The 12,757-nt window shown below is 38.1% G+C and overlaps 1 protein-coding gene and 1 long non-coding RNA gene across 2 annotated transcripts in view; both read right to left on the reverse strand.

The window, feature by feature from the left end:
* Positions 1-3,384: 3,384 nt before the first annotated feature.
* LOC144645520 (uncharacterized) lies at positions 3,385-6,413 on the reverse strand. The gene is made up of 3 exons (XR_013569301.1): positions 6,304-6,413; positions 5,091-5,178; positions 3,385-3,452 (listed from the first exon to the last, which is right to left on the reverse strand). It is a non-coding gene; the product is annotated as an uncharacterized LOC144645520 (long non-coding RNA).
* Positions 6,414-9,886: 3,473 nt separating this feature from the next.
* Positions 9,887-12,757, reverse strand: part of LOC144645252 (putative E3 ubiquitin-protein ligase HECTD4) — a 64,795-nt gene continuing 61,924 nt past the window's right edge. The window contains exons 46-49 of the mRNA XM_078504739.1: positions 12,293-12,488; positions 11,804-11,887; positions 11,196-11,337; positions 9,887-10,706 (exon numbers count right to left, since the gene is read on the reverse strand). Coding sequence (XP_078360865.1) covers positions 10,564-10,706; positions 11,196-11,337; positions 11,804-11,887; positions 12,293-12,488 — 565 coding nt within the window. The 3' untranslated portion in view covers positions 9,887-10,563. The remainder of the gene's footprint in view (positions 10,707-11,195; positions 11,338-11,803; positions 11,888-12,292; positions 12,489-12,757) is intronic.

Below are 12,757 nucleotides of genomic sequence, written 5' to 3' on the forward strand. Positions count from 1 at the left end.
TAAGTGAGTTACACATGGTACTGAACGTTTTGTAAACTTTACACAAAAATGCGAACCTTGAGAAATCGTTTAAGTTAAACGGGTCTTAAAAGTTGATCTTTTAGTTGATTTCGGAAGAAATTTATGATCGTGTTGTTATGTTATTTGGGGGTTTATTCTATTGAGCCTTCGCTAGAAAAACGGAGATTTGTCGAATGTTTAGCGTCTATCAGTGTCAAAACTCTCAGTACCATTGTGTAACAGTTGATGTTGCAAGAGAACATATTTTTAAGGTGGAAGCGAAACTTAATTTGAAGCCAAAAAGAATTAGAGCAAAACAAACAATCCAATTTGATACAAATCGTGGCTGTTTCCAAAGCAATAAGATTTTCTATAGGCACAGCGAAGATAAAAAAGAACAGTGGATTGAACATTTTTCATTTTTTTTTAACAGGAAATTTGACACTGATATTTTCAAAGAACGAAACGTAAAGCAATCGGTAGTTGATTACAAATTTTATTCAGCAACACCGAATACAATAAGAGTGCCACCTTAAAAATATTCACACGTTCGCTTCATCAAGTGATTAATTGCAGTTGACAAGCAAGAGAACACAGGCTTTCAATGCAAAATAGGGAAAACGATTCTCTATCGAAAAGTTTGTTTTCAAACGAAGGTGCACTATAAAAGGGACTCCTCCTACCTTCAACACTAAGCTACGCAAAAATTCTTGTTAATTCCTCAACAAATTTTCAGCAATTTCTCAACTTTCCTCGTTTGTCGCCGGCAAGATGTGAATTTAAAAAATTATTAGAAAAATGCTAAAATTTTGTACTCCAAATAAACATGAACTTTGAGTGAGTTTGAACTCGCGGGGGTTGTATCATCGTAAACAATTGCAATCAGTCTTATTTTGATAATTTTTTGTTTACTTATTGTGACTAAGCTTGATTTATTATCGTGTTTGCTGTTGTCTGACAAATGAACTTCAGGGACCCTCCGTTTTATAGTGCACCTAGAAAAAGATAGAACTGACCAGTTTGGCTTGATTTGGTTAAAAAACGTACAGAAAAGTATGTGCCTTTGTTCTCTTGTCGTGTCACGAGCTTGGTGTATAAACCCTGATGCCTGGTTCGGTCTATTTTAAACGTTTCTTAGAATTTTCAGTTATACAGACCACAAAACCAAATAAATTACAGTTAAAAACAATTCATTGATTACTTGTTCAAAATCAAGCAAAAAAAAAATCAACTAGTGCAACCAAAAGGATTCTGTGTTATTTTTCGAATATTTAACTTACACTTTGAATCATGATTATCGAAGATAAAACCAATTTAACGTTTGGCAAAGTTGAATAAAATTCACAAAATTTGGCAATGATTACGTTAGCATTTTATTCTAAAATTATTTTGCCTCTGGTTCCTCATTGTGATTTCACGATCCAAAGCAAATAACTTGTTCAAACTTACACGAGAAGTAACTGGTTTCTATTATTTTATAATTTACCATGATTTAACATTTTAGAAACCTTTGGAGAAGATTTTTTCTTTCAGTTGTCTCATACATTGTTTTTTTGAAAAAGAATGAGGAGGAAAAGGAAAATTTCAACGAGAAAAGTTTATTTCAAATTGGTTTCGTTACCCTGGTCTGTATAACTTTTATGTTAGGGTGTCTTATGTTATTTTCGTGGCAATCGATGAGCAAAAATTCGTGTTTCGTGGGTGAGGAAGGGGGTGGGGGAAGGGTAAGCTAAGAAAACACGAGACTTTTTCAATACACCAGGCATTGGGTTTTGTATCAAAAGCTCTTTATTAATGAAGTAGAAAAACCCTTTTTCTGCCGACACTCGATGTAACACAGGACAAAGAATTGATAACAAATGCTAGAAAAAATGGATTACACGTGTTCATTTCTAAATTGCTGAAATCATCGCTTAAAAGAAGGCCCGAACTCGGATAAAATATTCCTCAAAAAATAAATAAAAGGCATGGAGCTAAGCAATTGTCATATTTCTGAGCCCTTGAGGCGAAAAAGACCAGTTACATTTGCCCATGTCATTGCTAAAGCTTAAAACAACTATGGTTTGTGCTTAAAAACAATCTAGTGATCGCACATTCCAAATTCAAGTTGATTATTTCCTGTGTTACAATCATTGACGGCTGAAAAAGGTTTTTTTGTCAGAGGCAACATGGCAAGTTATAAGCAGCGTTTAACAGTCAAAATAAAATTGGAAATTAAAATAAAAAAATATCTACGAGATCTTGAAATTTACGCGATATTAGTGGACGGCCAATTTTTCACGGAGCACCATATAGCTTGCCATGTTGCTTACTTTTCTTGTAGTTTAAAATATGTACACACCATTTCGTGCAAAAGTTTGAGAAACTAAACAGTTTCGGAGAGATTTATATTTGTTTTAAGATTGAATTTAGGAAGAGTTGGCCTTTAATTTTTTCAAACAACTTTCTTTTGCACGAGATGGTGTTTATTTATTTTTGGCGGGAAAATTTAAGGGGAAGCCATTTTGAATTTTTTGCCGAAAATGTTGTCAGGGGGAACGCTGTGCAATTTTTTTCAAATTTTCCCGCCAAAAGACTTAGTATATATAGGGAAGATTTTTTCTTTACACCTTTCTATTGCTTTAATTGATTTTTACTTAACTAATAAAAGAATATTTGAGTTGAATAAAACTAATTGAAATGAAAACATTGTGTTTAATCATTGTTTGAAGTATTTTATTGAAATAATAAAGATCACAAAGAACACTGTTATTTAGCATTGTGTTTATTGACTTGACGTAAATATTATATATTAAAGACAACAGAAACACATGAAATTCCGTTAATTATTGATTATGCAATTTTAGAAATAATTCCCTTTTTTAAAAAAAATTGGCGCATGCGTATTTTGAGCGCCTGTATTTTTCTAAGTCTTTTGGCGGGAAAATTGAAAAAGTTTGAACAGATGTTACTTACAGAAACAATTTTTTGAAAAAACGGTGCATGCGTCTTTTAAGCGCCCGTTAAGTTTTTTGGCGGGAAAATTAAATTTTTTTAAACGGAAGTTACCATGGAAATAATAACAGCAAAAAATTAACATAACTTTCACCTTAGAATTTTTAAAAACTTGTCAATTGTCTAGACCTAGCGAGATGTTTTGCAAAAATTAAATGAGACAGTTTACTAGTAAGCAGTGATTCTTTCCGAGTAAATTTAACTAAAGGAAAATCTTGTTAATTTTGTTTTCCTCCTCGCTGTAAACTGATCAATTGTACTACATGTGTAAACGTAGCGAAATGTTTTTGCAAAGACGAGCAAGACAATCTTAGCTGCGACTCTTTCCGAGTAGTCTTGACTTGATCTAGTTAGTTTTCTTTTATACCTCCGCAGCCAACTTGACTTTCTCTTGGCTTGTTGTTTTTTCTTCCTTGGTCCGTGATTTTGTCCATGAAGCAGCGAAGGCACTCAGAAACCTGAAAGAAAATTAAAAGATATAAATCAATTTGCGACAACTCTGAAACTTCTTGCAGTTAATATTGTAGCTTTCCAATACGATAAAATATTTGCGAACAAGCGCCGGTTGCATAAAAAACACAAGATATAACTTCATGTATAACATTAGATTTCCAACCATATTAAACTCGCTATTTTTACATCTGATACTAACAGTCGAACCTAGCGTAAATTTAATTATACTATGAGAGGAGGGCGACGAGGCCTGATGATGACCGAGCGATCCCTGGACCGAAGGACGAGGGAATGGGCGCACCCCCGGCCGCCGCTCTCTGGGCCCCGTCCACGGATCGATGCAGGAGAAGAGGTGTCGCGCACGCAGAGCACCACCCAAAACGACCGCCGAGCCAGAACAATGCCCGGTCAACAAGAAGCCCGCCAGCAGCCAACAGAGGCGCGGCAGAGCCATATAATAATAATTGCAAATGGCTCCGTGAACCGAAACTGTGATACGATTTCTCATAGGTTATTCTATTAAAAAAATAATTGTCGCTCAAAACGTAAACAAAAACCAAAAAACTGTCCCTTTTCTTCGACTTGCACAAATAAAATTCTCATAATTTCACCTTAGCACGTTCGTTGAAAACATAAGAAATTTATCCCTCATTTTGCGGATGTGAGAAATCAGTTTCAAAATATTTTGAGCAATACTCTTGGCACGACTGATAAATTTAAAAATTTGCATTTTGCACCCGAAATGTGTGAAATGTTTCGAGGTGTCATTCCTTCCATTGTGGAATCCTTGTTCAAAAATTTTTCTTTAGAATGACTCCAAATTTAAGGACCGTCAATATCCTGAGATTTCCAACGGGCCCTATAACCCTCTTGAAACGGACAATACTCAAGGACTCGAATTCAGTTAACGCGTAAAATTTCTTTGTCGTTCTTACCCCACTTTGGTCAATTTAAATTTGCAACTAACAATTAAAAGTGGAAAATGCGTTGAAACAAGAACTTGATATGATCCCTTAAATTAATTGCTTTCTAAGGGCCTGTTTATGTGGAGGAGAGTTGTCCCTGGTAGGAGGGTTACCCTCTCCCCTGAGCCATCTTTGCCGAGCGTTTATATGAGAAAGTTTTCCCTGTTGGCCAAGCCAAAACTTGGCCCTCTCGGCTCAAAAGACTGGCGAGAGTTGTTTTTAAATATTTATTATGACTGCCTTTTCTAAAAAGAACGCTGAAACATCGACCAAAACCATTTTTGAGACAAATCTACCGCCGACTTCGATTTCAATTTATCTGCATTTTGTTTTGGCGTAAGCGTTGCGCATACTCCGATGTGTCAACTTGTCCCGGTAGGCGAGGCAAAAATAACCTAACTGTTTATATGGAGAAAAAGTTGGCTCGCTCCCCAGGGTCACCCTTCCTTCAAAGCGAGTGACCCTCCACCCAGGGTCACCCTGCCCCCCGAACCAACTTTGCAATTTCTCATATAAACAGTTCGCAGCTATTTATAAAGAAACATATGAAAAGCTCTTTCGCCCGGGGTGGCTCGGTATGGAGGGTAACCCTCCTACCAGGGACAACTCTCCTCCATATAAACAGGCCTTAACAATCGGAGCTTGATAATAAACTATTGATAACATTAAAACACTAACCTGCAATTTGATCAACGCCACTTGTCCTACTGTCTGTCTGTCCATATCATGTCAATCTATATCCGAAATCAATGCCATCCGTTTTTGTCTAATTGCACAAAAATAAGGTTATGGTTAGATAAGACAGTCATAACATCTATTGACTCTAAATACAGCTAGTATCTTGTAGATTGCGAGGTTTCTTCGCAATGCCAGGATTTTTTCTTAGAAAGTGAAAAGTGGGAAAACGGAAGGATAGAATAACTCGCACCCTACAACGCTTCCCACCCCCTCCCCACCCCCTCCCCCACCCCCTCCCCACCCCTCCCCACCCCATCTCTTTTAGGAGAGACGTTCCGCAACAAACTAAATAACAACTGTATAGGAGACTGACTGAAGTTTTATCAAAACCAACAAATCTGGGTTTGTAAAGCGAGGGGTCAGAAGCATTTATTCCTATAACTCCATGCGTATCTTTGCATTTACAGACAAAACGCTTTCATGATTTCTAAGTGGTTGTTTTTGTTGAAACGCTCAAATGATAGCGTCGATTTCGAGTGACTTTTAGTAGCCTTCGTTCGCCGGTAAAGACCAGAATATTTCAATGAGATATATTTATTGAATAGGCCAAATTTAAGGTGGCTAGTAAAACGCTTTGCCTTGTGCTTTGAAAGATACACAGGTTATGATAAACTTTATGAAACACCACGTTACCGTAGCAACAGCTGGGTCCCCCAAAATAATCTTATCTTTAGTTTAAGCGTTCAAAATTTTCAAACAGCTCTAGGGTGCCCCGTTTTCACCATTTTCTTTTTGTTATTAAATAAAGATCAGCATGTTTCAGGACAGTTGCTTTCACATTACAACCTAAATGTTTTAAAATGGTAAGGTGGCCCTGAGCATTCTCTGCAGAATTCTGTTCATGTTTGATTCACATGAAGAAGAAGGAATTCAAGAAAGTTATTTATTTTGGTCAACTCGACTGACTTCTTGTATCTAACTGGCTTGCCATTCCCAGACAAAACGAAACGGTAATGAAAAGAACAAATTGTCGATGAATTCCTAAATTTAAATTTGAAGAGAATGATTTTTTTACGAGAAAAATAACAAGGCAGTAAAACAAGCAGAGAAAAGGTTTCGTGTGGACCGACCATTTTGTGGAACAGCTCAACGCGGTGCCTAAGGCTTACAGTCTGCATCTAGGATAGAACACTATCATCACAATATCACTAACCTGTGATTGGAGAATCACCATAATTCGATTGTTTGTCTGTCCATGGCAACCGTAAAACTTGAACTTTCTCCAGCCGTTCAAAACTCCTGCCTGATAAATATAAATCATCGCCATGATTAGAAACAGCTGATTTGACAACTGTTCATTAGATATACTGTATTGTCACATTAGTGTCGAAAGTAAATTCGCGTTTGCTTTGGTTTTGCGTTACTACGCTAACTGAACTCGCGCCACTTTTCATCCAATCAGAAGTAAACTGAACCAACACTAGTCGTGACTCACTCGCGCACGTTTTCCCGCGCTTCATGCTGGCTACGTGTATCTGCTTCGAGTTTTGATTGGTTCACTGGATTGTCTGTGTTCATTTTGACTGACCAGAGTGAGTACTATGATTTTGATTTTACGAAAGTCAATTGAAAATCATTTTACATATAGATTTTACCTCTAAATTGATGCAATAAAAGAGGAATCCGACCCCTACTCCCACGCCCGCCCCCTTTTTGTCTTGAATCAAAAGTTATTAAGCATAAAATTTACAAACATATAGTTTGCATGTACAGATTACGTCCACTGAAACTTCTATTTGTTTACTTTGTCTAAATGTAACCCCACTGTAATTTGAATTAAAAAAATACGTTACTGTTGCAATGCTAAACCAAAATGATTGCTTCAATACCGGAGGTTAATGTATAGAGTAATATCCACCATTGTTAACATAAGACTTGATTGAAATCAAAGCTGAGTAAAATAGAAATATTGCTATAGGCAAACATGTAATCTTAACTTTTAATATAATACCCAGCCTTTGTCTCTAATTTTTTAGAAGTATTCTCCACTTTTACTCATCCGAAAATCAGATGACCCCTTCCCCGCAAAAAAAATCCTCCAATCTCCCCTCCCCCTTCAACTCGGTAAATTATGTGCGTAAACGATATCGTCCCTTTCATTAAAACGAACCTAAAGTTTATTTTACTGTAAACGAAAGTATCTGTAAACGTAAATAATACATTTGCTTATATTAAGTACTTCTCAAGAGCTGCTACAAAAATACAGTTTGGTTTAATTACCTGTCAAGAAGCGCTGCCAACCAAACATATTCTCGACTTCTTCGACGTTTATCGTCCACGTGTTTACGAACATGGTTGCAAGGCAAAAAGTTCTTGTAAGTCAGTTACTCCACGCTCCCTTGTTCAAGTCTCACGAAACGGATGTTGTCCACTATAAAAGTATAGATGATTCTTCGTGATAATAACGGTGACATGGCAAATTTCCTGGCTCCAAAAAAACTACAGAGCGTCATTTTGGTTGTCGTTGTTTGCTTTCCCTTTTCTCGTGTGACACGGATTATTGAATATTAATGTAAAAATTGATCTGCAATTCAAATGAATTTCTTTACAATACTGTGCTACGTCACCAACAGGGTCACAAAAAATAACTGCCAGAATCCTTAAGTACGTTCCTTTACAAATCCAAACGTCCACTGAGAGCGAAAAAATAATCCATCAGAGGATCATCCCGTATGCTGTTGTATAACTAGACTTGTAACAAGGTGTCATACTGGGCGCTTTCCATTCGACCAAAAATTCCGGAAATTTCGGAACAAGGACGAATGGTACAGAAATTTCCTGGGAAAGTTTCCAGAAAATCCGGAAAGTGTTGACTTTCCGAAATGCGAACCATTCAACCGAAAGCCCTGGAAATTCCAGAAGCAAAATCAAATGGAACTGAAAGTTCCCGGAAATTGTTTTCGAAAATTTGGGTCTACCTTGCGAGGTTGTCCTCTTTTCCGGAAATTTTGGAAAAAGCTACCATTTTACACTCAGCCTAAGTTCCTTCGGCAGAAAATTAAATGATTTGTGCAGCTGAAAGCAGTTACATGTGTTAAGGAAGCATTCTTGAAACTCCAAACAAAAAATTCAGGTGAACTCGGTTGTTTTTCGTTGATGTTTTGCAGGCGGCAGCAAAGAAATGTACAAATATTTATAACGCGCGTGTAGGCTATGCCATTGTTTTGCTCATTAAACTTTTTGGGTTGGCGACGTTTTCGTTGCTTGTAGTGTGCCTTTTTAAAGCTCCCTGTATTTGTGGCCACGATGTCATTCATGGCGTTGATTTTCAGTGCTCGGAATGCTTTTTATTTGCAAAAATATCGAGTTATATGTGCAGCAAACCGGCCACAAAGCATTAATTTAATGCACCGTAGAAATTTCCATATTAGACGCACAACCTGATCATATGCAAATAAAATTTTGTTTTGCCTTCCGTGCAGTCAACCGGAAAAGTTGGAAAAATCTGTTCCATTTGCCACTGGAATTTTCCGGAAACTTAAACCAGAATTTTTGGTCGAATGGAAAGCGCCCACTGTATCTGTATAAATGAAAATTTTGCCCCGGTTAACTTAAGATTTGATTCGAAAGAAATTAAGACGCGAAGTTTCAGTTAAAGCACTAGCCTTTTTCAGGGGTGAAGTGACAAAAATCGACGTGCTTTTGTAAACGTGTTTTAGCCGAAATGTCGGGTTTTAGTTTGTTTCAAATCAATAGTTTTTATTTTGAGTAACGTTTTTGTTTATTTTTTACCACATCCTTAAGCTCGGTGGCTAATTGATATCATCAAAGAGGAATTTGTTCGCGCGCGTTCCACCGACTGGCAATTTTAGTTAGAGGCTGCAGCGCCTGGGTAAGTTTGTAAAAGAAAAAGTTGGAAGCCTTTCCATTGGGTACTGCAAGTCGCGTGAAAGCCTTCTTAAATTCATGTTCGTCCAGAGCTCCCTGTTCTGGTCAGGTGAATTATTTTAGCACACTAATATACAAATCAGCATAGAATGATGGTAAACTGAAAATGAGTAAACTCGGATGGTCCGACATTTGCACCTGAAACACAGTGGCAGCCCTTGATAGAGGTGCATTATTGATCAAAATAACTGACCCGAAAGAGTGAACAAAGAATAAAGTTCTTAGCAGGAGAAATTCACAACTATTGTCGCGAGGATGGGGGGATAGAAAAAAGCGTGCGACGAAAGAGATCGGTCCATTTCCTCAAATTGTGAATAGCTCTTCTACTGTATTCTGAAGGCGTTTGTTGTCATTCCTACCACGATCTAAATGTTTCTTTATTTTATCAGTTAATGCTTCACGCAACATTGGCAACAAAATTGTAGACAATCATAGATGCATGCAATACGTACAAATGGCTATGAAAATACGGCCCTCTGCACACATTGCGCGCCTTTGAAGCTATTCAATAATTTGTCTTCCCCTCAAGTATTCCCACAGTATTGGCCAAATATTGTAGTAGTTCCAGACTACGTATTTTACGTCCCGTTTTTTTTTTAATTGCAGACTGTAGATATATTCGATAATAAAGCGCGTACAAAGTTAGGGTTTTAGATTGTTCTCACAATATACATTTGTAGGTGGGGAAAAAACTGGCGTATTATTTGTTTCTGACCTAGAAGGTTTCTGAAGTGTTTGAAGTTTGGTAAGCAAAACCAATTACTGGGTGTATAAACGTAGTGGCGTTATGTTTTCAGTCACTGGAAGCAGTTACGCTAATAACATTTGTCCATCAAACAAAAGGAAACTTTGTGTGAAACATCAATTTTATTTCCCTATCATAATAACAATTGTAAAAATACTGATCTTTTTCTAATAGAAAATACTATTAAGAAACAGTTTTCAATTATTTCAACTTTTAACCCCTCAGGTCCGTGTCAAAATTTTCCTAAATGTTTTTCACACATTTTCAATAATTCTCCTTCGGGATTGATATGTAACAAAGAGCTCTAGCGGTTGGCTTCGCTTTGCTAAAAATATATAAACATCCTCAATTCCTCGTTAGACAAATTTAAAAATATTTAAACAAAGTGAGCTTCACAATTGTTTTGTCTCTTTAATTTCAAATTTGGTTTAAAGCTCGGATTGTGCCACAGCACCCATATGAAGGCCTCTGTGGTTATTTCTTAAACAGAGTATTTGCTTGTTTTTTTTTCTTTGCATTCCTGCATTCGTAATTGATGGTTGGTAGCGTGTGATGGCAAGAACATGGCGGCGAAGTCCGGAAAACGAGTCAGTTAGCCGCGAGAGGAATGGGGAGGCGGATCACTCTACTCCTCCCCATTCCTCTCGCGGTTTCTCCCGCCGATCGTTCTCTTTACCATCTCGTGGACGGCCATTAAGTTCTCACGTCGCTTCTTGATATCTTAGTCCTTGCACTGTAAATATTTCCATTTGGAGATTGTCTTTACGTTCGTCTGAAGACTCACGTGATGTCCGTCAGCGGATCTTCACGGCAGTTGATAGCGTATAACAGTTTCTCTGTCATTTTTTCCTGAGTTGAGTATTGCGGTAGTTTCACCATGAACATACATGTCTCCACGCGTATGTACCGCGCGTCTGAAGGACCTAAAATTAAAACATCCCGGACGTTAAGAAAGCATGAAGTACTACGTTTTATCACATTGATCACATAGACAACTGAACAACTAGGGGAAAAGAATTGATGCCCTACCCGAAACTGGGTAGCATCGAATAAGCACTGTTCGTCTTGAAAACAACATCATTAACAAGAACCTACTCTCATCTGTTAATAAAAAAGGCGATTGAACTAATATGTCATGCTCTAGCTGATTTATGATCTGAATTAAGTCTCACTTCGTTTTTAAGCTCCATTTCTAAAACCTCCTCTAAAGGCCTTGAAAATGGACACACTATTTCCCTCCTGGGGAAGGTGGCGGTCGAAGCAGGAGAGTTTTTAACGGTACCCTTCGTCGCCCGATGTCTCCCGATATTCTGGCAATCACGGGTATATAGACGTCATAACAATTTATGTCTTTTTGATCTACAATGAACAAAAACCAATATTACTTTACATAAGTAAAAGCAACGACGTACCTCTACCATCTGGCGGACCAATCTTCATGGGGTATGGTGGCACGTGTACATCAGCTGTATTGGGATTACCATCCTGACACGTGCAACGGCTTGGTAACCGCTCCTGGTTGCACGCAAACTTTACAAATTTTCGCAGCTGATCCTGGAAACGAGCGAAGAGAAAAACTCGTGTAAACTGGTTTTTAATAGATATGCCTGTATTGTTGTTTCTTGTCCAAGCAAGGGTCAGAACGAGAAAGCTTCGTTTACGGTCTGATTTGGGAGATTGCAGATTCTCAGAATTTAGTCCGAACTCGCCAGGTAGTTCCCTGCTCCATCCCTATACTGCCCTTAATCTGGGGAGAGTATTAAATCTACCAAGGGGGTGGGGGTGAGGGATGGTTTTAAGAGAGCGGAAAGAATTCCATTCGTCATGTGAACCTAAGATTGCGCCCGTTTGAGGTATGTGTACATTCTTGACCAACACCTGACCGCAAAATTAGGGACTATAGACACTCTAAAAAGCTCTCTACTGAAACAATACTTACTGGTGCTTAACCTGTGTAAAGAAACTTAAATTAGAAATTAAAAGACTGTGAAGATTTTAGTTTACACCACAATGTTCATACCTGAGAAAAACTCTCCATAGAGTTCCAGAAGTATTCGATATGCACGTCTGTTTCTCTGACTCCGGCTACATAAGCCGTGTGCGCCTGGCAAACGAAAATGGACATTTGCGAGCTCAGCATGGGCATGATTATTACTGTACGCATTGCTAAAATTGCACACGCGCAAAATTAGTTTCATATTCAAACAAAGCACAGCGCTGAAATGGAAATATTATGATCACTGCAACGCGTTTTAAATGCACGAAAAAAAAAAACGCAAAAACTAGTAAAGGGTGCTCTCTCACATAGTGGACGTAAGCTTGTTCCAGTTAACGGATTTCAACAACCCCCTTTCCTTGAAATCTCTCCTCAGTATAAATTGGATCATTCACTTAGCCTCCTCATAACAGTATCCTCTCCCCTAATGCATTATCAAACGGTTTTAGTTATTTTAACATTTAAGTCGTTAAAACAAGGGTTTTTTTTAAAAACGAAGTATGTGAAACAAACCTTCAGAAATCCCAGATCAAGAGAAGGCTGCCCGCAGGTACGAATTTCCATGTCCAGCGGTGTCATGACGGTCAACACATGCAGAGGGACCACCGAGGAGAGACCACAACGAACAGCTGCCATGCGGGACTCACACCTCAGCTCCTTCAGTCGTAGATCCCGGATGGCCTGGACGTAGGATTTGTGATTTTCCCATCTGTGACAGAGAAGCCAAATTTAATTGGATTGGATAACCACTGAACCATAAGCCTTTGATCCCAAGATCAGGTTTTGTGGCTCTCGAGCTCAGTCTCTCAAGGAAATTTGTAAGTGAAGAATACGACGACAGCCCTTGTTTTAAGCTCAGTCTAACGAGGCCGTGCACACTATTTCTTCTCAGTTTAAAGCTTATTCGGAAAAATAAGGTAACGTCTTTAAGATCACTGTACATCATACTTCCATTCGTCCATCATACTTCCATTCCAA

The sequence above is a fragment of the Oculina patagonica genome, chromosome 3 (assembly GCF_052425735.1).
Source record: "Oculina patagonica isolate OP01 chromosome 3, crgOcupat, whole genome shotgun sequence".
Classification (NCBI taxonomy): Eukaryota; Metazoa; Cnidaria; class Anthozoa; order Scleractinia; family Oculinidae; genus Oculina; species Oculina patagonica.